Source organism: Ischnura elegans, chromosome 10, assembly GCF_921293095.1.
Source record: "Ischnura elegans chromosome 10, ioIscEleg1.1, whole genome shotgun sequence".
Taxonomy (NCBI): domain Eukaryota; kingdom Metazoa; phylum Arthropoda; class Insecta; order Odonata; family Coenagrionidae; genus Ischnura; species Ischnura elegans.
The window spans coordinates 32715699-32743367 of NC_060255.1; the positions used below are offsets into that span (position 1 = coordinate 32715699).

Sequence of the window (27669 nt, forward strand, 5' to 3'; positions counted from 1 at the left end):
GGAGCTTACAATCACTTTTATTTGCTACATTATAAAAATCCCATAAAAGTTATTTCCTTAAAATATTATGATATTTCTTTTAATATTTACGAGAACAAATTATTCACCCCAATAATAAATCTTTACCTAAGTTACCCTCCAAAATTTTGCATTTTGAAAGTTTTTTTTATGCTAGACACGCCCATCGATCAGCTTGAGTCATCTTCGAACGATGCGATGTGAACTTCTCAAAGACTATTCACTTCGAACAGTTGAAAATTATTGAGAGGTAATTGAACTAGCAAAATATGTGTTTGGAGTAGAGGAAAATTGATGGCAAGAACCTTGAGTGTATAAAGACTGTGTATTTGGTGGACTGTGACTGAGGGGTGAATGTTCAAAATGACAGGCGAAATACTTTAAGTTTTAGGCGAGAAAGGAAATCGGAGTATTCACCGGCGGATTATGCTCAGGAGCGAGGACATGACGATGTAAAGGAGGATGCTTTGGAAAGCGGAGAGAGGAAGATTGGAAACAACGGTGTACCAAGGGAGGGGCTGAAGGCTCCCTCCCCCAAGAAGTGAAAATGAATTTAGTTCAAAACAAAAAATTTCTTTTGATGGAAAATGATATTACCCTAAGGCAAAGGAGTAAAATAAAAATCGTTATTCTTTTCGAGCAAATCATTTTAAAAGCAAATACAGTGCAGTCATACTTTTCTTAAAATGTTGGTTTCATTAACCTTTTCTGTGCTAAAATGTTACAATGTGAAAGGCCACTGCTCGCTTCCCCCCCCCCCCCCTTAGTTCTGATCCTGGGTACGTCCTTGATTCTAAAATGACTTAGCTAATTCACTTTATGATAATGACAGTAGTAGCAATGATAATAATATGATTTATTATTCTAGAACAGTGCCCTTAAAGAACATATTATGGTTATATCATACGAAAGAGCTGATACTTCAAAAATTACAGAATTAATAATTGGAAACTATAGGCAAATGGCGGATACATTGTAGTGAAAAATGACATATAAATATAAGAAGAAGTATCAAAAGAAGCCATACACTTTCAAGGGTTTGTATAAATATCTTTGCTTGAAAACAGTCATAGAGACAGAATCTTTCACACACTCTGCAACGCTGTTCCATAATCGTACTCTGACAACAGAGAAAGATTTTTCATAAGTGATAATTATGTGCTGGGGGGTGATGAGAATATCAGGAACCATTCTAGTCAAATAGTTGGACTTATTATTTATGACAGAAAAAATGCTTCAGGTAGCTCTGCAATTCATTTCTGAAAAGAGAACAGAGTTATATACCAAGCTTGTATTTTCTCTTGTTTTTTGCCTTGCATGACGGGTGAAATAGGGGAAATGTGATCATCCTTATTTATGTTAAAAATAAAGCTAACGCACAAATTCAATTGGCGTAATGAATTTTAGCATTGTGCTCTTCGGTAAGATTCTGATAGATCAGACAGCAATAATCGTAATGAGGGAAAATTAGCGTAGATAATGCTCATAGGTCATTTTGGGCTTTAAGCTGGTAGAGGATCACATTTACCCTATTACACACGGATTGCACATGATTATGCCAAGATAAGTTAAACATCAACGCGACTCCCAGGTTTTCAACACAATATGAGTATGATATTTCGGTGTCACCAACTGTTATCTTTGATATAGCGTTTATATTCACATTTATGAGTAGATTTGAGATACCAAGTACAATCAAGTTAGTTTTGTTACAGTGAAGAACAAAGCTATTCCCAATATATTTATGAAACAAATATGTTGTTAAGTTATGATAGGATGAAGGGAGATATACTGGTGTAAATGAAATTCTGAAGAACACTCGTACGTTAAGAGAAAAAATATTTCTTATTGGCTAGAAAGTTGCTGAGTTAACGAAAAGCAAGCATATAAAGTAAAGGAAAAGAAAATATGAGAAATATTCCGCTCATCATACTGTGGACAAGCACCATATCATATTTTGCGAATCGCTGCCGGCTAACTGTGGCTTTAATGCTAGCAGCACTTTGCGCTCCACGGCGGACTAGCGTAAGGAATATAAGGAATATTTGTGGTGTGCAGAAGTTCGGATTCGTCAAGCGTATTGTGGGAAGATTTTCGGATGAGAAAGTAAAAGAAAGCTGCTATTCCGCACTCGTCCGACCGCACCTTCAATATGCAGCGAGGATATGGGCTCTGATGCAGAAAGAATCCGTGAACCGGATATACAAAGGGAAGCCAGGCGATTCGTCAAAAAATGCTACGGGCGTACAGAAAGCGTTACACAGATGTTATCATAAGCGAATTAGGCTAGGAGCCGCTAGAGACTCGGAGGTTGCGAGCTAGGCTTAGATTGCTTGAGCGATTGAGAATATATATATATTTAAGAGCGACACGGAGAAAATCATATTTGAGCCCCACTATATTTCCAGGTCCGATAGAAGCGATAAATTAAGAGAGATATTTTGCCGAACGGAATTCGTTTCTCTCCCAAACATTAAAGGACTTTAAAAAAACTAGTAATTTTGTTTGAGATTTTCATTTTATTATGTTAACAGCTGGTGTCCTAACACCCCCTGCCACACGCCTTTTTAGGTGGCTTGCGGGGTACTATGTAGGTGATAAAATGAGCGTAGTGGAAGCAAAATAGTCGGGAATTATTTGAAATCTTTCGTAAGTGGGCCTTGTTTTGAATAATTCTACGCCGTAGTTAAGTATTCCCAATTATCCTCTCCTGTGCGTCTGACTGCGCGAGCGGGGCATTGTCCTAGGGCCACACTACTCCTCCCGCTCCACGTGGTACTAAGATGGCGGGGCGCAGGCAAACGTCGACGACGCGTCGTAGGGGTTTCGGCTGGGGTTGTCGGAGGAGGAGGGGGGCGGCGAAGGAACGAGGTCGACCCCTTTTTAGCAGTCCCTACCCCGCGTAACCGTGGGGTAGGGTATTCCAGGGGATCGGGCGAGAAAACCCTCGAGTTCTCCGGGATGTTGTATCTCGGGCGGCGGGGTCTCGGCCTACCAACCTGTTGCGGGGAGGCTAGAGCAACTTTTTCGGGGTCGCCTCGGCGCGTGGTCTCCGGTTGGTGTAGGGTGGACCCGGGGGCCGCGGTGAGGCTGGGAGGAGGGGGAGGAGGCTGTAGGGGAGGGCCGGAGAAGGGAAAGGACAGGCGGGGAAGGGAAAAGCTGCGAGCAGGGTGGGCGGGAAGGATACTGAGGATCGGCGCGCGCGCGCCTGTCCCTTACGAGGCGTGTGTTGCGGATAAAGGCTGTAGGCGCCACCAGCCAGAACGCGGCAGGGTACTGAAGAGAGTGCTGGCGGCTTCAGGGAGCTGGACTCTCCTGGCGTAACCACCAGCACCCCTTCCTCCCGCCAACACCTGAAACCCATTTCTCTTCTCTATCTCTCATTACTCCCACCACCTCTCCCCGTCTGCTTTACCATCCCCCTTACCCTTCCGGTACCCATATCCCCGTGCAGGAGGCGTCCGACGACCGCAGGAACCTTCAGGGGGGGCCTTCCAGAGACGGGATGAAGGTTTTCGGCAGCGGGAGTCGCCGTCAGGTTAGCCCGCCAGCACCCTCGAGCTTCCCCGAAGAGCTGCCGGTGGGAAAGTGCCCGGGTCATTGGTAGATGCGATCGTCTGCACAGTCGTCGGCTCGCTCCACACGGGGCTCACCTGCCTTCGTCGTTGGCGGAGGAGGGAGCATAGTGCCCGGGGCCGCGGTCCCGGTCTCTTCCGGTATCATGCTCAGCCCCAAGATGCAGAGGAACATCCGGGTGAACGACAGCCAATTAGCCATGCTGTCGGAGCGGGCCCACTACGACCACTCGCTAGCGGGCTACTTGCACAAGAGGACGGCGGATTCTGCGAAGTGGCAACTCAGGTGGTTTGTGCTGTACCAGGTGAGTCCCCAAGTTGATCCCTAACGTGTCTTTGTATTTTAAAGCAAATTACCTCCAAATTACCCCGATCCCCCTCCGATGGCTGAAACACGTCCTTATTCAAGATACGCCTTCCTCAAATTTTCCTGAATCCGATGTTGCTGCATTTTTGTCTCGGCGTGATAGTGGTTTTGACACCTACCTGGTGGATTGTCTGCTTTCAGAAGTGTAGGTTACGAAATGGCAACTTGGTGGTTTGTGCTGTACGAGGTGAGTCCCCAAGTCAATCACTAAGCTGCCTTTGTATTTTTGAAGCAGTTTATATCCAATTTAGCCCCTCCGGTGGCTGCTACACCTTCTTTTTCAAGGTACATCTTCCTCAAATTTTCTTGAGTCCGAAGTGAGGGTCAGTGCATTTTTGTTCCGGATAGATAGAGGATTTAGCACCTTACGTCGATGGATTGCCAGCTTTCAGTAGTGCAGGTCCTCAAAGGTTAAACTATTGCGTAATTTTCTTTTAATTTTATTTGGAACCACAATGGATCCAAACGGATGCATCCTCAAATTTTCGTGAATCCAAGGTGAGGGTCACTGCATTTTTGTCTTGGGGTGATAGGATAGGGGTATTTGCACCTACCAGGTGAATTGTCTGCTTTCAGAAGTGCAGGTCCTCTAGGGTAGAATAATTTCGCAATTTCTTTAATTTTATTTGGAACCACGATGGATCCAAGAGATATACGTGAAGGGTAGGTGAATAACTAATGAGTGCGTGACTACCAATGGGTCGCACCGAACTTGGACTCGTCCGGTTATGTTGCGTGGAAAAGCTATTTTTAGATATATATTTGTACGAGTTTATTCCCGTAAAATATGCAATCAGTTTCCAATATTAGAGGTCGCTTGATTAACTAATTATTATTGTTTTCAAAGTAAATAAACCTCAACACCGCTAATTGCTTCAGCGCTTTCCTGTTTACTTTCAATCTGCGGGAACAAATTCGAGGTCTTGGCTATCTAGAACTTCGCTGTAAGTGGAATACAAAACCCGAGATATTTTTCATAGGATTTAAACTAAATATGATATTTTGAAAGGTTAATGTACAAATGAAACAAATGAGCATAGATAGAAAAATATTTTGGCTCTAAAATTTCACCATTGAATTAATTAATGGGTAGCAGTTGTTTTTAGAGAGTTTGAAGTAGCGGGGTTAAGTTTTGTATTTGATCTCATAACAAAGGAGATAAATATTACTATTTGTATTTCTGGAAATAAATTTTTTTATTACTCTTTGTCGAAGCAACAGTTTCTATCTATATTTACGCTACTTGTGGAGCTGGAATCATTTCCTCGATGCCCGAGATCAGTGTCATCTGAAGTTGAGAAATTAGATCCTTCGATGAATAAGTCCTTTCCGACGTGTTCCGTTTGACTCCGGTGTTACTTTTTTACGAGTTTCTTGGGGTTTGTTTTAGTTCTGCGCCATTTCTCGCCTGGCACATTCATGTGCGACTTTGGCTATACGTAAAGTTTTCTGCGAATTCCGATCTCAATTACGTTTTCTCGGCAGCTAAATCCCAAAAACTCTATTATTTCACAAAGCTGTTGAATTGGTCCGATACGTGATGAGAGGACGGTTCAGCGCCTAATTTGCTGCATCACGTCAAATCGTCCGCGCCATTTTTTCCCTCGGTCGCTACCTACGCCACTGATCGAAATGTTGGCTCGACGGAGGGATGCCATCCATGCGAACGCGGAGACCAGCATGGCGACGACAGTCAGTTGCTCAGTTGGCGAGAACAGCCTGCCGATACTGCGCTTTGTTGAGTAGCAAATTATTTCAGCTTCGGAGTAGTTTCCAGCAGCGATTTGCACTAACCAGTGAGGAAAAAGCTGGAAAACCTACAACCCCGACGGTGTTCAGCCATAAGTTAATAACATTGCATAACTTGACTCCATTTTATTGAGTTTTCCGAAATTCGTCATAAATTAAAAAAAAACTTGAAAAATCACGCGAGTCGTTGAGTTAGCTAGTAGATACTTGAGTCATCAATTTTAACCCTATTTTTAGTAATTTTAATTAATATCGATGGGCGACAATTTGATCCCGCCTTAATGTTCCAAGTACCTATCCGACCATTGAAAAGGCTTTTTTAGGCAGTAGCTACTCATGCTTTTATTCATTTCTATTTTTTAAACACTTTGATAATTTATTATGTGATTAGAGCTCAGAAGATAGGGTGTTTTCAGACATAGGTTTAATATTTTGGATTTAGTGGTGGAGAACTGTATTTACCTTTCCTAATGCGACAAATTTGTGAATTTCTTACGTATTTATTCCTAATGAATTTATCGATCCCTACGGTTATTTCTACGAATAAATTCAACAAAAACTTTTGATGATAAGAATTCGATACCTCATTTTCAATATTCTCAATTCGAGGATTAATTTCTGGCGTCAATACAACGAATATTTTTTGATGATTAAATAGCATTGAGTAAATTCACTCCACAAGAACGACTTTAAAAGTGACCGAATGCCTGATATGGTTAAATTTGTTATCACGCCATTTAGTGGTAAATGTTTCCTTCATAGCATCGTGTTTTCGATTAATAAAGAGGTACTTCCTGATTTTTCGGCTGGTTAAATTTCAAATGGAGAAATAAACAAACGGATGTGTCTTGAAAAAGGGTTAGTTAATATTAAGTTTGGGCTAATTAGGGATCATGTATTTGTGTTGTGTGTCACACAGTATGCTATTCACTCGATTCCAAACTTAATACTACTTTAAAAAGAAATTCATCGCATACGTTTACCTGGCCGTAGTATTGTGGAAAGTATGCAATTATCAATTATTGATAATCTACGTATAATTTCGTATAATACGTATAACCAATCACGGACGACTCACCTCAGGTTTGATGACTTTTTCACGGCGTAAGAGGTCACATTCTTTCGATACATTCTACGCTACTTCATTACATCCTGAAATCATGTCCCATTTCACTGTATTAAAGAAACAAATTTGTCTTCTTTTCTTATTAATCATGAGCTACATAGTATACATTTAGAGTCATTCATTGATACTTGAATTAAAATTTACATTGATGAGAATAGTAGAAGTTATTCACCACCTGCCACTCAATTCTTCAATCACATACTACAGAATGGTCCACGAGATAAAGTAGCCAAAAAGATATCAGAAATGAAATTTTGCTTAGCATCTTACCCTGAAGGAATTCCAAAATCCAGATTCAGTTGAATAATTCTATTTTAATTCATTCCGTTTTCCGTCTCAGATCAAAATTTATTGCCGTAGATGAATTCTTGACCCCATAATAATATTTATAGATTTTGGGTTAATGCGCTTTGAAATAACCATCTTTATTTGAGCGTCTTCCTTTGGAGTTTACTTATTTACTCTGGAGCTTACTTACTTTGGGGCCGTAGTCTCTTTTGGTCCGTTTGAAAGTGTCGTATTGTGATCATAATTATTCCTAGAGGGTGATTGTGGTTACCGCATTCCTTCACTATGTAGAAAATTGATTTGAAATTATGACCAATGTGGTAATATCAACAGAGTACACCAAGAATTTCTGAAATGCAGGAACTGTTATGTTTTAAATTTAAAGATAGTGAGATTACTTAAGTTTGTTCATTAAGGATTTAAATTCTGATATAATGACAACCAGGCCAACCTCTTTTTCTTTTCGTTGGCGTATGGGTTTGTTTTGAATGCTGATCTTCAATCGTTTTTCCTCTGCGTCTGACGGTTTCTGCTACTTGCGAGAACTGTGAAACATCTTATCGTTTAAATGCCTCAAGAATGCTTTTAGCTTAAATTAGTTTGCTTTGGGTGTATTTATCGCCGTTGTCTACGCCTATGATATTTTGTACGACATTAGAATTTTAATAAGTGACGGTTAGCTCTAATGGTTTGCAGATTTCAAGTCATCACTGTAACTTTTATTATGCCTCCTTCTCTATTTCTTGAATTTATATGACAAAAAGCCAAGAGGCCACTTTGTATACAAATTTATCATTTTTATTCTTTATTAAATGGATTTTTTTCAGAGCTCCTTTGCATTCTAATAAAAACTTTTTATGGCTCGCTGTAAATCAGAAGATAGCATTGGATGTGGTTAGTTAGAGTTGGCTTTATCGTCATCCGCCTGAGATAAAAACGGGGAAGTACGCTTCTTCAGTTAGGATAGCGATTTAATAATTAGTCGAAGCCATAATCAATTTCGTGAAATATTTTGAGAAAAAATATTTGTTTAAAGATGCGCAGTTAACTTGCGTGGCAGTGTTAAATTTTAAAATCGAGGCTATCTTGGTAGGGTGATGTTATGAATAACTAATGACGAAATAAATACTTTGAAAACTTTGTCAATCCCACACAGCTTTATTCGGTGCATCCTTGGCCGGTTTCAACTCTCCCGTGTCATAATCAAGAGGAAATATTAGCCGTATTATGCATATTATAAGTATTTCCTCTTAATAATGATACGGAAGTGTTGAAACCAGTTAAAGTTGTACCGAATGAACATGTGTGGAGTTGGCGAAGTTTTCAATATATTTACTTAACCATGAACAAGTTCCAAAAAGTCAACTCTCATACAATTTGAGATAATGATTTATCAGCCTAATAATCTTTTTAATATCAATACTAGTGCGGCTGAGAAAGATTTTTTCCCGTTTATTAAATGTCAGCAAGTTTGAAATTTACGGTTCAAAGTCAGTGACTGGTGTTCTATACGTACATAAGATGCAAGTCTAAGGTAGGTGACTTGATTTATCACTACGTAGGCAATACATGATGACGTAGGTAAATTGATTTAGCTCCAAATTCCTGGCGAGGAAGCTTCACTTCTTCGGTGATGGGTAATTTGTTTCTCCTTGGCTCTTGGATCTTCTTGATTCTTGGAGAACGTCGAAGAGAATGGGTTTTTGAAAGGAGTATTTGCATTAATATGATAGTGTAATGCATCTGAATCTCTGTCTACAGCGGCGCCCTCTTGAGTTTAGTGTGGCTATTGCCAAACTCTTTGGATTTTTGACAGCAGAGGCAACGTAAATGTTTTGTAAAAGATTTTGTGAGTAAAACTATAAAAAAATCAGGTGATCTGTTTTACTTGTTGCTGCTTTATGCCGTGGTGCTTGCTCGAAAGCCTTGATGATTCCAACATTGATGATTCCATGTGAATGGTGAAGGAATCCACAAAGTTTCGCTTGGGAATTTGTCTACGCGTTAGCCATAAAGCTTATGGCTCCTGGTTTGACTCCAGATTCATGTAAAAATTTGCACTCAACAATTCATGTGAATTGGAACAATGTGCTAATTTGCAATAATGGAGGGAGCCTGACTTTATCTTTCGCAGTTTCCGCTAAAAATTGAGGTTCTTGTGAACACACTTTATGAAAGTGATGTGATACCGTAGCTCTAACCTGGCTTTGGATCGAATTGAGAAAAATTGTGGAGTGATTCCTTTTCCTAGGGTATCAAAAATCTTTCCAGTGCTTGCTACTTTTGCAACTCTTTGCGATTAGAGTGACTTTTTGAACTGCTTGCTATTCTCGTGTGGTGGTGCTTGCAGGAAGCATTTTCCCTATTGCCTCCGTGAAAGAAACTTATCTCACCATTACACAGTCGTGTCGAATGTCGAGAAGAGACGTGAGCGTTTTGCAACATATTTTCGAGCGTGGAGTTTAAAATGGTGGGATGAATAGCCTTTTCGAAATGAGCACATATTAACACGATTGCCAAGAAATTTCAGTATTCCGTCAATCCAAGGGCATTGTTTGTACGGGTTCATTCGATAAAAGAATCTCCGAGCATCATGTATTCAATACCTTATGTCAATGAAAATTTATGTACTATGAAGGAAATTAATTTGTATTCCTGCCTCATTAAACATGAATTCAGGATTTTTAGGTTTGGCTGATGACATGGAAAAGAAAGGATCATGGAAATCGTGAGGGTAAATTATACAAGTTATGTGGAGTTATTTTTTGGTATTTGAATGTGTCTTTATCGAGAAAGCAAGAGCAAAAACACTTGGACATTTGTGGAAATATGGACGACCTGCTTATAAAAGAATAATCGTCTTGAAAGCACGTCGTAATAGTTAAGAAAATGCGTCTCCTGTGCTGTGCCTGAGATTTTTCTCATGTGAATGTAATTTTAAGTTGTAAGGGTGCTTGGAAACGCGAAATCTCTACCTACTCTAGCAGGCCGAAATGGTAAAGTGTTTTTGCCGGCTTTTATATCTTTGGTAGGAAAATGGCTTACGGATTCATTAAATGAGGAAGGTAACTTGAATATCTCAAGAATTAATTGTTCTTACCTCCCATGTTTTGACTTATTATGTCATTGTCAGGTGAAAGGGCGCAATGACGACAAGTAATGACGCACTGCGCCACTGGAGACGTCGTATGCGCAGTAATGTTTGATGAGGCATTAAAGGTGGCTTTAAGTTGTGCGTTTTTGGATACGCTTCTATTTACGGCTGAAAAATATGCTTTTGGTCCATTAATCTTCTACGTGTAAATAAACTATAATTTACGTTGAGGTTTCAGAGTGAAGTTTCAGAGGAATGAAACTTAGGAAGTTATATTATCTCAAAAAATTGTTTTCGCACCTACTTAAATTTTGCGTTAAAATTGTAATGTATTTAACTTATTAATCAGCCGAGTTATTTTTGCGAAGCATGCTACAATTCCGATCAGGAAGGCCATTGCGGTTTTCAATGGTATTGCCTCCATTTTATGTTTTATCGTAATTAATAGGCGTAAAGTACATCGATCGAAGTCATCATTTATGGAAATAAACCTTCAATTTTTGCAGCTACTGCCATCTCTCTTGTTCCTAATGCGTTCAGTAGATACTGTTATCATATATTGTGCTAATTATCCTCTTACTATTTAAAGGTAAGTCTTAATCTTAAAATAGCGGTCGAACCGGTCGTTTCTACTGTTGATGTACAGAAATTTTATGCTTTCCTACGCATTCAACTGTGATAATTTTCCCAAGTGTTAGTTCGTTTAGTTTATAAGCTCTTTGCTCAAGGAACTGAGAGAGGTTCTCGATACTAAATGTTTTCCAGTTTGTATGGGGTATTTCCGTACTCAGGGTATTTCCTTCTGAAGCTTCGTTGCCTTGGAATGCTTTGCATTGTTTCTGGAATCAAGCCAGCGATGCAGAGTAGTGGAAAAGTCTTATTGAATGCGCAAGTTAAGCTGTATTTGTTTCCCTTTCGCTCGTGTAATCACGATGGTGTTATTTAGCCAAAATAGGAGCTTGAAATTCTAGAATGCATCAAAGTGCCCGTAAAATATGCAAAGAAACAAGTTAGGTATTGAAATGTGAGTGCTGAGTTATCTCTTTGTGAAAAATTCAAGTATTGCGGGGAATTAATTGTTATTATTCGGGAAGTAAAAACTAGTAGATAGTATAAATATTACATTCCTGAGCCATCATTTGAAACAGAAGGTTTGTATATGCTGGTGTTTGCATATGAAGGTGAATATTAATGCTGTTTTTACAGTGGTTGAGCTGTTCTTTAATAATTTCCGTTTGCGCCTTCGTGACTGCCCGATAAATTCTGTTGTTGGAAAATTTTCTGTGTTTTCCGTAACCTTTGGAAATGCAAACTAATAACTATTTAAGTAGTGTTAATTTCATATGTTGATTAACTTTGACCTATTTTTTTTACCTTCATAGCTGTATGATTTTAAATATTGACGATAAATCTTTGTTCCTAGTGACGTACATGTGATATTCAAAGAATCTATTTACCACTAATAAATATTTAAATTTAAGATAGTGATAGACTTGTTTTTATTGATTGATTCACTTTTTTGAAGCGTCTAACAGTGAGATGTTTTGAAAATAAATGCTGCTATTTGACTTACTGTTTATGATCATTAATCTAGGGTCGGTAAAAGAAAATCAGTATTCCTTAAGGAAGTTGGAAGGAGTATTAGGTTGATTTTTTAGAAAACATAATTAGTATTCTCATGCAGTCTCCAGCTTTTTGAAGCTACTGTCTAGTATCAAAAGCATTTAAAAATAAGCTCTTATAAAAAATTTTTTTTTTTAAAAACCAGCCTTTATATTTAGATTACAGGGGATGAGCAACGTTTATATATGACACAAAGCAAAAAAACCTCAGTGACCCCGAAAAACCAAAAGTGACGTATAGGGGGGCTATAGGTTGACTGGGGGGTGGTTAAAGGGGGGTTGGAGAGAAAGAGTTATATTTTCATGTATTGTCATCGGAAATGAAGAAGTGTGCAAAATTTCAGCGTTTTTGCTTCACAGGAAGTGAGTCAAATTTGAGTTACAAGATTTGTACCAGACAAACAAACAGACAGGTTGGTGAGTTGATATAAAGGCTGGAATTACGTTAGGAAATCTCTGGCATGTTGCTAAATCGTGGGCATATGCTATTGAACTGGCATTTAAATGTAACTCAATTGACATTGGATAACATAGTTATCGGTTTAATTATAACAATTTGTCGACCTGTAAAAGCTATTTTTCTTAGACCGTTAATGTTGTTCAAAGTCTTACTTTGTGAATAGTTTATATTGACGATTGAATCCTTGGTATTTTAAGATAAGGCATTATATTCTAGAATAGGTAGAACTCGTTGTTTCAGCTATTAATTTTTACGCACTGTAAGGTGAGTTTTAGCTGTGAATGTATTGTACGTGAAATTAGTTTACCTTTGCCCCGGCCGTTTACCAGATTGTATGGCGCGAAAGGTTTTATCTCCGGTAAAATCAATAGCAAGCGCCTTCTCTTGCTTGGAAAATTGAGCAGTCTCAAGTAAAGTGGACATGAAATTACCTTTGCGACGCTTAAGTATCGCATGCTGTCCAAGTCGTTTCCGACGGTGGGGGTTCTTTTTCAGAGCGAGGCGCAATGTGACATTAATCAATATAAGAAAATCAATTCTTTGCCATTTAGGTGGTGACTTCGGGAAAAGAATTGGAGTTAGTCGACACTTATATCGTCTATTAGCCGTCCTAACTGTAACACATTGACTCAGCATCAGCCATTAATTTTTCTGCACGAGTTGATAAGAGGTCAAAGAGTTAAAAATACATGAAATGTCACTTATATAAAAATATCCATGTGATAAATTTTGCAAAACTCTTATTGATCGCTCGGTTTAGGTCGTGATAGCTTATCGATCCGCCGTCCGAACTGGAGTGAAACCGAGTTCTTTTTTCTCCTGCGACAGATCTGTCTCGCTTGTGCGCAGGCACTTGATTGCAACGACTTCAGGTCCCATTCTCTAAAAATTATTTCAATAATGTACTGGATTTTAGTGGAGAGAACTTGTACCTATGGATTGATTATGGTAAAGATAGTCCCCAGTGGGGTAGAACCACGGTAGAAATAATTTTTTCTAGAGGATCCATTATAAGTAAATTTTTATAGTTACACAACAAAGTTTATATTTTAAATATTTTGAGTTCCTTTCCCCAAGCCTCCTGATAGTCATTAAAAATTTATGTTTGTAATTATTGTCGCATCTCAACTAGTTTAGTTGGGATTATATAAAGGATTTGAATTCAAGTTGTTCCGGTCCGTATCCTTGATTGGTGATATCAATGGAGTGATTTAACGAACGAGTATAGTATGCGTTTTGGTAACACTTCGCAAGGCTTAGCGGGAGTTGTGAGGAGGTTGTTGATGTCAGGTGAAAAACTAGTAAGAAGAGAGAGACAATTGAAAATTTGGAACCACGGAAAAGTCTCTTGTGAAGAAAAGTGAAATAATAACGAACGATTGAAATCCTCCCTTAACTTCCGTGTTGAACCTACAGTGTGCGTGGTTGCCATGGCAATGCTGTAAAAGCATAATGCACCTACCAAAACCTCGAGCGAACGAGGCCTGGTAGATAAACTTAAAAAGCTGTCATAATCATCGGCAGTCACCAATCCTGAGATTGGTTTGATTCAGCTCTCCACTCAGTTTTCACATCGGCCAATCTTTAAATACCTACGCAATTTTTCTGTTTTACATTCTTCATCACATTCTGTTCGACTTGTGACGTAAGTATCCCTAAAATAATATAAAATTTCTTGAAATCTCAATTTGGCATTGCCCTTCTTTATTACACGTCTTTACTCTTAAAATTATATCTTATTAACAATCCTTTCTTTCTATCAACAACACACAGCAACGTTCTTTTAAGAATACAGTAAACAATCTTGAACATAAACTTAGCAATAAACATAAAAATATAAATGAATACCTTCAAAAAACCAAATAACGAACGAGATTAAATGGTAAAGCCGAATGAAATGAATAAAAATGAGTTGGATAAAGCACGACCTTACGGAATCTCATCCGCCGTCTACCTTTGCTTGCCGCCGTCTTCCATCCGCCCTTCATCCCTTACACCTGTCCTACAACGATTATTTTCATTAAACCCTCATGATTTGGCCGATTAAATTGTTCCGTCTTACACTCAGGGTCTTCAAAAGACTTCTCTCACTTTTCTTAGAACCTCCGAATTACTCACATGCTCTATCAATTTTATCTTCATCATTCCTCTATAACACCACAATTCTAACGCATCCAACCTTGATTTTTTCGGAACTATCATCATATATACCTCATTACCTTTAAGAAGCATGCTCCAAATATAAGTACTATCAAATATTTTCCTGACGTCAACGATTATACTCAAAAAGTTATAGCGTAGGTAAATGAATGCGGATATTTACGGCGCGCCATCCTCCATGGCATTGATAGAAATGGATAAATGTGAAAAATAGGTAGAATCGCTACTTGTAAAAAATGGTTCTTCAAGAGAATTCTGTTGATGATCGGTGTCGATCAAACATCAGTTGTAGGACATATCTGGTAGATAAACTGTAGGACATATCGAAAGAAGAAGGAGAATGCAGAAATAAGTTGGGAACTATGCTAGACAATGAGAAGCCCTGGGAGAAGAAGGTTACTCGTTTTAAGTGGTAACTCCCGTAATACCTTGATGGCAGTTGTCGAAAGAGGAGTTCATAAAGCACATTATCTTAATTCCCCATTTGGAGAGTAGTTATCTTTTCCCAGATTAATTTTTTCACCTTTGCTAATCATGAAAATTAAATATGCTTATTTCCACTCTTTTTATGAAGACCTGGACGAAGATCTCGGCATTAAGTTTAAAGAACTTGATAGCCTTACGTGCAATGGAGATTAGACACTTTGTTAATATTTTGAAGGCGAGTGTTTTATTAACAATAGTTTTAAAAGAAGAGTATTTGGGAAGAGTTTCCTTGTAAGGGTAATACTTAGTTACAGTGAAATGCTTGAAGAGTTCCGCTGGTACAAAAATGAAGTAAAAAGTTACCTCACGTTAATTCAAGATTTGATAACAGTTGATAATGACAGTGATGGCCATGTATTGAAATGTACGATATTTTGAAGCTACGCATCAATATAATGGAGGAAGTTATCAACAAGTGGCATTATTGGAGGCGCAGGGAGAATTCTGTGCAGGAAGCATTGAATTAATGGATGTGGAAGTCTCAAAGAGATTGACGCGTAAGAAATAAGCCGTTTGGGCAAAATATATCATTGAAACAACTTAGAATTATTTAATGGTATTCCTGAGAGGCAAGATTCAATGTTCCTAACGCTTCCAGGAAACTATTGCCTGGAGAAAATACAGTGGTAAAGTTCATGTGCGAGATACCTACAGGAAATTGTTGGAAAGGGTCTCCTCTATACTATGCGGAAAATTCATGATGGCGGCATAAGTTATAAGCAAGTAATGGGGGCTGTAGGATCATTTGAGCGATTGGTACGCCATCCCCGCAAGCCATTTTATCCGAATAGGTTCCGAATGGTAAACTCTTTCTAAAGTAATTTACTCTTTTAGTTTTTGTTAATTCTATAACAATTACCACAGAATATTTATTGTTCACAGAATAAATTATTTTCATCAAATTCAGGATAAAAACTATAATTAATAGAAAGTAACTACGGACTTCCATACCAGTTGTCATTTAGCTTGATTTAAGAAAGTGGAAAGGAATCCAGGTTTTTCAATTCTCCGAAAACCTTATTTATTAATTCGGTCATTGTAAAGGGTCCAACAATATCATTAAGTGGATTTTTGGCTGAAGGTTTTGCGTAATTTGTCAGTTTCTATTGGAATATTCTATTGGAATTCTATAATATTAGTCAGTGGATTTCCGCTTCGTTCATGTTTGTTAAGTACAAAGTTTTACTAATTATTTGTTGTAAAAATATACATTGTTGATGAAATTTCGTCCCTTCTTATTAGGGAAATGAGGAATAATAATTCCCTTTCACGAAGAACAATGTACATGATTTATTCGCGGTTTATATAACAGCTAAGGATTTAAAATAGCATGTCGTGTCAGTCAGCATATGCCATTCCAACTATGACTTTAAGGTGTAATTTTTATGCTTTAATTTTAAGTTAAACTGTCGTACTTGCATACAGAATCTCTGTGTACATTAGTCTTTGGTTTCTCGACTGTGCGTTCTGCATTTTCATGGAAATGTTGTACTAAACACTAAGTTAGATTTCTTAGTAGTAATTTTAATTGCCAACTTTGCGGTGATGAGGAATTTGTTTTGAAAATGGTCTTCAAAGAGCTAGTGAGTATTACAATTGGAATGACAATTTTTGATTAGTTCAAGCATTTGCCTTAATTGATAAAAGTTTACTGAAAATCTAAACAAAGGTGTTCTTACAATTAGAAGTCAGGGCTGCAAGATTGCTGTACTCTGGGCGTTTCGTAGGCGAATTCAAATTGGGAATGTTTTGATTGCATGTAGAGTTCCGATTTTTGGTTAATTTATGAAGTTGCAGCTGTTATTATTAAAAATATTAACTTGATGTGTGCTGAGGACATGTAAAAGTGGGTATTTCATTGCGTGTCTTTGGTGGAATGCTGTGAATGAATTGTCCGTTTTAATTTATAGAACCCATTTTTTACTTTTTTACCCAGAATGCTATTGCTGTCTTCATCCCCATCTTTTGAAATTGCTAGGGTATCAGGAAATGGTTGATGGGGAGAGCGTAGTGGGAAATGATTATAGTATTAATGGGAGTGTTTTTTTTTCTAGCCATAGAAAAAAATGGCTTCAGGTTAAAATGCTGCGCATTTTTAATGTTTCCATTAAAGCTAGTTTACTTTATCATAATGTTCCCCATTTAAAAATTAGTTGTCTTTTCCCCGATATATATGTTTTCCATCTTTGCTAAGACATTTAATTGCTTTCTGCCGTCGCAAGTGGTGGGGAATCACTTAGTTAAAGCTACTTCACCCCAAAACCTCTGATCGATTTTAATGCAATATACGTCGAGTACAGATTTTTACCTCTGAAATTTTCACTTATCCATCATTTCATCAATCCTCGTTATATTTTCATTATACTGCTTTCCATTCCCCGTTAAAAATATCTTCGTGGTCATTCGCATATCACATCTATGTGATCATATGCTGGAAGAATCCACCAGAATGTGCAGTGAGGCTGTGGATTACTTTTAAGCTTTTCGTTTCAATTGCAGGGTCTGAATGCGGGATCGACCTTTTCAAAATCAAACATTTAAATCACCAAGCTAATCTCATGGCCGTGTTCACACATTCGGAATACTAAGTGTCTATTCGAGCCTTGTTTGCTCGAAGAGATAAGAGGATTAAAAGGGTATAAATTCTTAGATGGTATGCTGATAAAAATTTTCTTTGCAACCTCCTGCCTCAGGGATAAGTAGGGCATGTGGTGTTTAGAGGTGGGGAGCAGGTGCGTTCCAAGTGATACAGTTTGGTTTCTGGGAAAATAAACAGCTGGGTTTCCCCCAAGCGATGCAGACTGCTACTTTCCTTCCCGGCCGAAACCAGAGAAAATTAAAATTTCATCACTTCAATGCTCAATATTGAGAGATTGCTTTAGATACCATCGTATGTCTTTAATGAGAAAACTTTACAGGAAGGGGATTTACTGTGGCGTATTCAGTCAGTATTAGCCCCAATATTTTTGGTTATACTGACTTAACCTCATATTCTAGAAATATGAAGTGTTATGGTAAAATTAGGCATTGCAATATTTCTACTGGATTTTAAGTTAACGCGACGCGTTTCGTTGTTACAAACAAAGAAAATTATTAATATTTTGCGCTTATTTTGAATTTTATGCGGCGAAAATCTTATTGATTCATAGTTAAAAAATATTAATTGTCCTGAGGACAGTGGGCCCTACTTGAAAAGGAATTTTTGTCAAAGATATTCGTAGAAATGGAACATATAAGCTCCTTATCGCTCAAATTTTAGAAACTGATTTCGCTCAGTTTCTTCAGACTTAGAATTTTATTGATTTTTCTGGTATTATTAATTTTTTTAATTTATTCATTTGCATTTGATCCAAAAAGAGTACATGAGAACTTTTACATTGGATATGTGGACAAATGGTGAAATAATAAGGTATAACAAGAAACAACAACAACAACAAAAATTTCGAATTAAATACACTCAGATATCACGTAATATGTCACTTGTATGAACGCCTCTACCGCTCATTTGTAATCTAGGTAGGGCGGAGAAAGAAAGAGGGATTTAAAGAGGAAGTTTCCGGATGGCGGTTGCAAATGATGAAATTGATGATGTTATATCAACAGAAGGCGCTTTGATGTAATTGTAGACGTTAGAAGTAGCCGTTAAGTAAGGGATCTCTGGTTCACAGACAAACGGTGAAGAAGTAGATGGAAAAGAGATGAGTTCCGTGTTTTACGGGAAGGGACACGGAGGGAGAACATTGATAGAATGTCGTTAGACCTGAAGTGGCCATTTGTTGAAAATTCGGTGGAAAAACCTGAGTGTACGTAGTTGTCGTAAGGGAACTATGGCAAGTTGTGAGAGGAGATCATCAGAAGTGAGATTACGGAGGGAGGGGTTACGATTTTTCACGACGTTAATGAAGAAATTAATAGGCCTATTAAGAGTTTAGAGATTTGAGGGACAGGCTGAGGACCATATGGGTGAATAATAATCAATGAGTGGAAGAACACATCCGGAAAAGACATTTCAGAGCTAAAGGACTCTGTATTTCTGTAAATCTGTATAACAACTAAAGTCATTGTTTTGGTAGATATGTGGTTAATGTGACGGGCGAATATAATCGTGGAGTCAAGAAGGACTCCCCGATCACTGTGGCATGTAACTTTTGGATTTCAATCAACTTTTTTGATATGTTTATGGTCAGATGTTTTTATTCTACAATATTGTGTGTCGACAATTGGGGTAAGTTTCACCATTATTTCCTTTTCCCTCCTTACTTTAACTCATTAATTGGTCTTAATTTTGGGTCGTCCTAGCTACCATACCTAACACTGTTGAAGTATGATATATTACCTCCTTTGAGGAGCCATGGCGTTCTTCATTTCGTTTTTATGACTCTAATAGAGAAGAAAAGTAACGGACTAAAACTGGAGGTGTCCTCTTCAAGAAGGATCAAATGCTCTTTTTCTCCATTTCTGTCGTTATGTGTCGTAAAATTTTAGCTTGCTATCGAACTCATCGGTTCGCTTCCCCACTTAAATCTCTTGTAGCTCTTGTCATGATAAAAATAATTTCTTCCTCCCTTATGAATTTAGAGTTTTAATTTTCTAATATAGTTGACTTTGCAACTTGAGATGGCCCTGAAATTTGAATCATCATTCATTCTATTTCAAATAAAATTGATTGCTTTTCTTGTCTAAACCTTAAATGAGAATCTCAAACATGAGAAAATGAATTTACTCCACGAAATAATTACATGCTTTTTATACCTCCGTCGTTCTGAATTCTTCGAAACTCACGAAAAGTGTTCCATTTTCATTTTTATCTGCATACTTTTTTGCCTATGTCGAATCAACAAAAGTGTAAGGGGGATTTATTTTATGTTTAAAATTCGCGCATGCTAGCCTAAAAGCCACTTAAACTTGCAGGTGTGTGCAGTGAAGTTGTGAAGTATAGTGCATTAAAACACTTATGATATCTACGACTTTGTGAATTTATAAACCTATGGAGCCAGTGAAAACCTGCAATTAGGTACGATTTCATTTGTCATCTTAAGTGATGTTTATCTTTCTATAAAACATGGCGATTTTATTAATTTTTCCTCGTTACTGTTTATTTTATGATGCTTTATTCATTGTGTTTAACGCTAAGAAAAATGATGTCTTATTGAAAAAGTAGCTGTCGTACATGCTCCAATATCTCGGCTGTTACTTTCTGGTATCGACATTTTAAGTGGTTTAAGAGGCGTCATGTTTTTCTCCGTTGCCGTCACAGCTCCCTGTGGCAAAGTTTAAGCTCAAAGGACGTTTGAGATGCCTCGACCGTGGAGGGATTTGAGGTTATTTTTTTCAAGGGTATTTCCCGATTTTAGTCACGTCCGTTGAGGGAAGCTCAGTCGTCTATATAGCGCTGTATCGTCAGCAAATATGGAGATGCTGGTCGGGAAAAACTCCCAATTTTCTGGGAAAGAAAATAAGAGCAGGCGAGAGAGAAAGTGACGCATGGCCAGGCTGTCAGTTAGGAAAACTTGGGTCGGCCTAGAAGGATTTTGGATGGAGAAAGGATCCTTGCTTGATGGCTGATGGCCGTGCCGTTGAATGAAGAAGCGTAGAAATAAATATTGTAGGACAAATTCACCGCCAAATAAGAATCCCACAGCGAAGCAACTCGGTTGCGTTCGAGACTATCGTCGAAACATTATTTAGCCCTACAGTGTACATGCTTGTTATTCTTATTTACATCCTTTTTTGGTGAAGAAAAGGTAAGTGGGAAAAATTGTAGCGTAAAAATAGTCATGATTACTTCCTTATAAAAATTATCATGACGAAAATTTGTTGAGAAATATATAAACACTAAAATCGCTTCTAGATTATCGTTAAGTTAGAGAACTCCTACAGGAGGACATGTTTATTTGTGTAAATGTATCGGAGGGAATTAAAATTTTATACTATTCAATATTTTGAATCAATATCTACCCATTTAGTTGAAAAGTAGCATTTTTCATAAAATAATGACAGTAATGCATTATCGCTTTTTGCTTACGCAAAATATATAGCTAATACATATGATTATCACATCCGTGGCTTACTTCTGGATATAAATCTGTAATTTTTGTCCCTCTATTCAAGGGTAGAAGAGGTTACGTCAACGGTCAATTTCAAAATTGGCAATCGCATTTATATTGTTATGCCTTGCCAAATTCGTAGTTTTTTTCATATTTATTCAATATAAGAGCTTATGTTTTTATTTTGACGTGTATTTCAAATGATTTCAAATGAATTGGTAGGTTACTTAACTTTTCGTTGCCAAGTAAGAGTCAGGCTATATACTGAATGACGTTGCATAGAGAGAGAGATACGCAGCGAAGAGGATCTTTCATTGCGAGTAATTTTCAATAAGACATGTGGCTACAAATTTTTCGCTGATAATTTACTTCCTTTTAATGACTAGAAAAAAATCCTTTTCTTCAGAGACAGTGATTTCTTTTTTTCAGGTAGGAGCTAGTAGAAGCGACAAAAATTTAGTGTGAAATTGATTAACTCTGAAGCCGATTTGAGGCTATTGTGAAATAAAAGGGCTTATGCCAGAGAACACACTTTTTAGACTCAGAGGCGAATCTTTGGGGTGGGGGGGGGGGGGGCAAAGACGCCTTTAGCCTCCCCTCTTTGGACATCCAATTTACACTAGATAGAATGGCAATTTTTGTTCGGACCCGCAATGCTTCTGGGAATTTACCCCATACTTAGCCCCCCTCCTTGTCCCTATCCTGGATTCGATACTGTGTAGTAGTTGTGTGAATTTATGGGATGGAATCTAAATTATTCAATATTTTGCAGTTTATGCCAATCCAATCAGTTAATAATCTATTTATCCACTATATTATAAAAGCGATTCTTTCTCGCTTTTTGCATACGAAAACTACACAGCTAAAACATATTATTACATCACAGATACATAATTATTCGTGGGAATAGTGATTATACTTGCTTACCTATTTTTCCCCCTTGCCTTTTGCCCTTTATGAACAGCTTTATGAATAAGGAAGAAAATGCATGATTTGAAGGATATAAATGAAAATATATGGCGTCAAAACTTTATCCTTCGTAGAATTCCACCTCTAATGGGAACTAGGACTAAGAAAGCCGAATTTTTGTTTGATATTATGCCATTTTTCTTTGGTTCTTTAAGAATACCTTTCTCTCATCTAAATTAAGGTGATCAATTGAGTCTCTTCAGCCAGAGAAAAGAATACCTTGGAAGAATTTAAGGAGTATGAAAGCAGCCAAAATATTTCAAGTGATCGCCTCTTTTCTCCATGTCGTTTTTGGACAGAATTCAGTTGAGAACGATATTTTCGCGGAAATCTTGGTGAAGGAGGAAAATCAGCACAATGGCGAGATGTACGGATTGGCGGACCTCTTTTTGCTTTTCCTTCCATTATTCTGGTTTCATTGTTCTTCTTCCGGTACCGTTATTGAGCTTTGAACGCCACTATCAGTATATGCTACGTCCCTTCCTCCTAAATTCTCACGGAGAGAATTCGTTCGGTTCCCCTTTTTGTGGGAAATGGAAATTATTATATAAATTTTCCTTACGTAAAGGGGATGACTTTGGTACGAGTTATATTGAAAATTAATGGTAAAGATTATTATTTGAGAGAGTTGGAAATATTTCCTATAAGAATGGAGTTTTCACAAGAAGGTTTGCTACAGTTCTGGTTATTTGGTAATATTTGAATCATTCTCCTATCTGTCTTTGTGCTTTAATGTCTGTGACTTTATTATGTTTTCCTGAAAGTTGAACGAACCAATCTTTTACTCGCTGGAATGCCTTGATTGTTTCAATCTTGTCTTTTGTTAGTTTCAAAAATCCACAATTTTGTCCAAAAATAAGAGGAAAGCTTGGAATTTCATATCGCATTCTTAGACTTCAAATGTCTATGACTAGTTTTTCTAAGAAGATTATAGAATTCATTTAATTTTAACTGAAAACTATTTTTGCTAGGAATGGGTCCGAATTCCTATCTTTCAAATCATTCTGCACCTATTTTGTTGAACGTACGAATAAAAATAACAAACGTAACTAAATGACGATGTAAAACAATGGAAAATGAATTACCTTGCCTTCGGGTCGATCGGGGGCCTCGCCTCGGTAGTTTTTTTCTTGGACAAAATAGTAAAAACCGTAAACTATTGCCAAAATGCATCTATTAATCAAATGTGATTTTTATCCTGACCTTAAATATATTCACTTACATAATTTTAGCCTTACATTTTTTAAATTTCGACAGCAAACAACAAAATTGTAATTAATAATTTTTTAGTGAGAGTGTAAATGTTTTTTGTTGGAGACTCATGAGTTATGATAAGTATGGGCGTTCAAATTTCAATGTGTAAGTATTTTTCTAATTATAATCCATCAAATCAGGTGCGTTATTTCTTATAACTATGGTCCTGCTTCCTAAAAATGAAAATTCTTATTTTTTGTCGAAAATGCGTGAGTTTGTGGAAAACTATTCTGGCTATAGGATATGAATGGCTATCAAGCGATTTTGAAAAAAATATGGCATCTGTACAATTGGTGTTGGCTGGAAAGCTTCTCCGGGTAATACAATGAAAGAAGTGGCCCTAAATCGTAATTTTTTAAAAGATTTCAGTGAATGCAAGGAAGGATAAGTTAAAATGAAAAAATATTTAATTTTATCCATTTTATCCTAAGTTTAAAAAACATATTTTAAAATAAAAATTATTTTTAATGAATAACAACCTTTTCTCGCGTCCATTTTTCAATGAACTTTGTTATAAACATATTGGTTGTTATGATTTTCTGTAATTATCCTTCTTTTTAATGATCGCAGCTTCGTCATCAGAACTAATGGCCATTTGTTGAACCTGTCTCCATATTTAATTTTAAATTCCGTGAAAAAATGGAGGTGCAGTTTATATCATGATAAAAGTTTTAGAATATTGTATTGTAAACTGGTTCTTAGTTATCCTGCAAATTTCAACTTGATGGTTAAAAAAAATTGGGTAAAATTGAGTCCCAAAATTAGAACCGGAGAAAAGGACAAACAAGTGTATAAAAACATCATAAAAATAAGAAAGTTACCGCTTATATTTCATAAGTTGGTGGCGTCATCAGAGTTTCAGTTCATTTCCTTATTCATGGGGAACCACTTATTGGAAGAACGAATCGCTCACAAGGCTGTAAATGAACCAAGGGAGGCCAACACGAGGAAGGGAGGAGTAGCTGAGAAACGGTGACCCGGTCGGCGGGAGCACGTGGCGTTATAAACATATCTGCGAAAGGGCTATCAACTACTCTGTGCTTGTAACCCGAAGTGTTGAATACCCATGTTTAAAATTGGAAAGAACTTGGGTTAGTAGCGTAGCGAAGCGGGACGTCCGGGGGTCCCGGACCCCCCCTCCGAAATATAAAAACACAATTACTCTACCTCATAGAAGAAAAAATATTGAAAAGCATGAATTTAGAAAAGATTTCTATGAAGAATGAAGTTTTTTCCACCGTGAAAAGTGTTTTTTTTATTAAAACCCTCTACATTTTACCATGATTTTCAAAACATTTCCCCCCTGATTTTGGACCACCCCCCAACGAAATTCCTGGCTACTCCTTTGACTTGGGTCCCTTTATTTTTTAAACTCTATCAAAAGCGACCGAATGAAAATTCGTGAACGAGTCGATTGATAAAATAGAGGCAAAACTAATCATCGTGACCGTAATCCCTTCAAGTCTGCACGGGCAAAGGTCTGGGACAGGGGTCTCCAAACTATAGCCCCGCGGACCACATCCAGCCCGGCGCAATTTCATCCGGTCCGCCAAACAAAATCCCTGTGTTTTGACCCTTCTAATCTGGAACCTGATTTGAATGAAAATTTTGAAGTCAAAGCGACTGTATAATTCGTCACACTAATTTGGTTGAACGAAACTAAAGGCAGGAACCTATTTTGTTTAACCTAATTTTTCCAGCAAGGTATTTTTTCATTTTATGTTTTCACTCTAATTTTTGTGGAAATTAAATTACTGACGCTGATTTTTTAAAATTACTTTTTATTCCTTCGGTCCGTATAAATGTGGGAAATATATAATGTAGCCCTTACATTGAAAAGTTTGGAGACCCCTGGTCTGGTAGTATAGGAGAGAGAGATGAAGGAAGGTATAGGAGATAAGGAAGGAAAGTTATGGAGAGAGAGAGAATACCCTTTGTTCCTCTCGTATTCTCCTCAGGAATGGCAGGGCTCCAGGGGCTCTCCTTTTCGGGTATTCTGGAATGTCTTACACTCCGTTCCGTCTTCGTATTGTTCCCATTCCTCCTTTCAGAGTTGAGAATAAGAGGTGAGATACGGCTCTTCCCCTTTTCTCGTAGTTTCCCCTAACCCAAGCCGCTTCCTCCTACGCAGCCCTTCGCTGCCCACTGCCGGAAAACACGAGTTTCCATGGTATTCGGAAAACCGCGAGAAATGGGAATTTTCGACGGAACGACCCCAAGCGGTGGTGGCCGGCGCGAAGCGGTGGGACGGTCGTTTTGCGAGCGCCTCTGGCGGGAGAAGTGGTTTTCGAGCCTGTTGCTCCGCTCAAAGTGCTTTCCGTCTCTCTATATCTTCTTCGTGTTCAAACCAACCAAAAGTCCCCGTTTTCCTCCTCAGGGTCCCGCTCAACATTTTTATACCCAAGCCTTCGTGCGTGTACCATAAAGTCTATCCTGGCTGGCGCGGATCAGTATTTTCTACAGTTTTTTTTTACATTTTTTCTCTCTTATTGAGCGCTTGGTGAGGAATAATAATACATGAAACGACGCTGTAATATGTAGGGTCATCATCATCATCAGTCAACAATCCTAAGATTGGTTTGACGCAGCTCTCCATTTCTCTCTCCTATCCGCTAATCTCTTCATAGCTACATATTTATTCTCTTTTACATCCTTTATAACCTGTCCGATATAACTCATTCGGGGCCGTCCCTTGCCCTTTTTCCCTTCCACTTGTCCTTCAACGATTGTCTTCATCAGACCATCGTGCCTCAAAATGTGGCCAACTAAGTTGTCCCTTCTTCTGCTTAATGTAAAAATCCTTAAAGATGAGACTTTAGATGAAAAACTGAATGGAGATGTACCTACATTAGATCATTCACTAATATGTTTCACGTATGATACATTATAGACAACTTTTACATTAAATAGATTATTATCGCAGATTTCACAATTTTTCACAAAAGATTTTCATTTCACAAACTCATTGAAAACTTCTCATTGGCGCCCGCACCTTTACTAAATATATAAATAAATAAAACTCGGTTAAATCCTCTTACTCCTTTGTCATACGAGGAGCTTTCCTTCAACATAGAAGCTGATCACCTATAACACTTACTGACGGCTTAGAGAACCACATAGTATAACGACGGGATGTATCATATCTGATGAACCATGCGTTCGAGAGGAAGAATTATGCCCTTCAGATATAACCGGCAATGAGTTTAGTGTAACATAAATGATACAAATGCAGTGAATGGTTAAGGGTTTGAACACTGAATATAACAGTGAACTACATTAACTTTTCTCCGTTTTTTATGTACTTATGGGGTTCTTTACCATTTTTTATTTTACCCACATGAAACGTATTTTACCGAAAATTTGGAGCAATTTAGGGTGGCGCAAATTGTTAAAAACTTTTCGTTAGCGAATAGCGACTAATTCAATTTTATGAAGTGCGTGATAAGTTACTAAGAATTTCATTGAAATCGTATTGTTTTACAGGAAAATGGGCTCTTCAAAGTAATGGAAAAAAATTGCTGGAGCCTTGCGACGTCACATTCAACTGGAACATTGAATCAAATATTATGACGACGTGCATGCCACACTCAAGGTTGTGTTTTAATCGGGATTATGGCTGGATTCAAACGAGGAGCGTAGATTTTATGGCGTTGAAAGAATTTGATTATCAATGCACAACTCAAGCTTTTCGGTGCTACTCCATTCTTTTATTTTTAGTGCCGGATTGGAGAGGATGGAGCTAATTCACTTATCTGGCCATCGTCGCTTGCGAGGGAGTTCTTTCTTGATTACGTTTCTCAAGGGCATCAAGGGAGTGGAGTCGGAGGTAAACGGCCGATCTCAGTGAGAAGATAAAGGCGTTCAAAATCGGATAAGGGGAATATTGCTTTGGCGTAGGAGGGTTCTATGGTTTCAAAGAGATGAAATTTCATAATACTTCGGCGACTTCGAGTTTCTTTATTGCTGGGTTTTGTCGTTTTCTTTCGGGAGGTCATGGATGCCAACAAGTGGCAAAGATGAAGCTTTGGTGCATTTTGGAAATTCAGTGAGATATTTTTCAAATGAAAAAAAATCTACTTTCACGTAAAACTTGGGAAGGGAGAAGAGCGTCAATATTTCAGGATGTTTCTGCTAACATATAGATGAGTTTAAGTTTGAAAAAATATTCTACGGGAGTTAAAACTCGAATTCTAGGAACGGAAAATCGTCTTTGATGTTTGATCTATCTATTTATCCTGACAATTACTGCTGTTTATTGGATTCATTTCACTACTGATATTATTACTATTTTTGTGATGATTTAAGGAAATAATTGTCTAAATTCCTAATGCGAGAATATCTGGAATGAGTGTTAAAATGTTATGTTTTCTTTTACTTTGTAGAACATTCTAATCAATTCATTCAATACTGAAAATAGCGATTTGTGTATGCGAAAAATATAAATAATTTAGAAG

The 27669-nt window shown here is 37.7% G+C and overlaps 1 protein-coding gene across 4 annotated transcripts in view; it reads left to right on the top strand.

Moving 5' to 3' along the window:
• Positions 1–3290: 3290 nt before the first annotated feature.
• The window catches only part of LOC124166353 (ras-specific guanine nucleotide-releasing factor 2-like), a 590936-nt gene continuing 566557 nt past the window's right edge, over positions 3291–27669 (top strand). For all 4 annotated transcript variants that reach the window (XM_046543819.1, XM_046543821.1, XM_046543822.1 and 1 more), the window contains exon 1: positions 3291–3898. In XM_046543819.1, the coding sequence (XP_046399775.1) occupies positions 3626–3898 (273 nt within the window). In that variant the 5' untranslated portion in view covers positions 3291–3625. The remainder of the gene's footprint in view (positions 3899–27669) is intronic.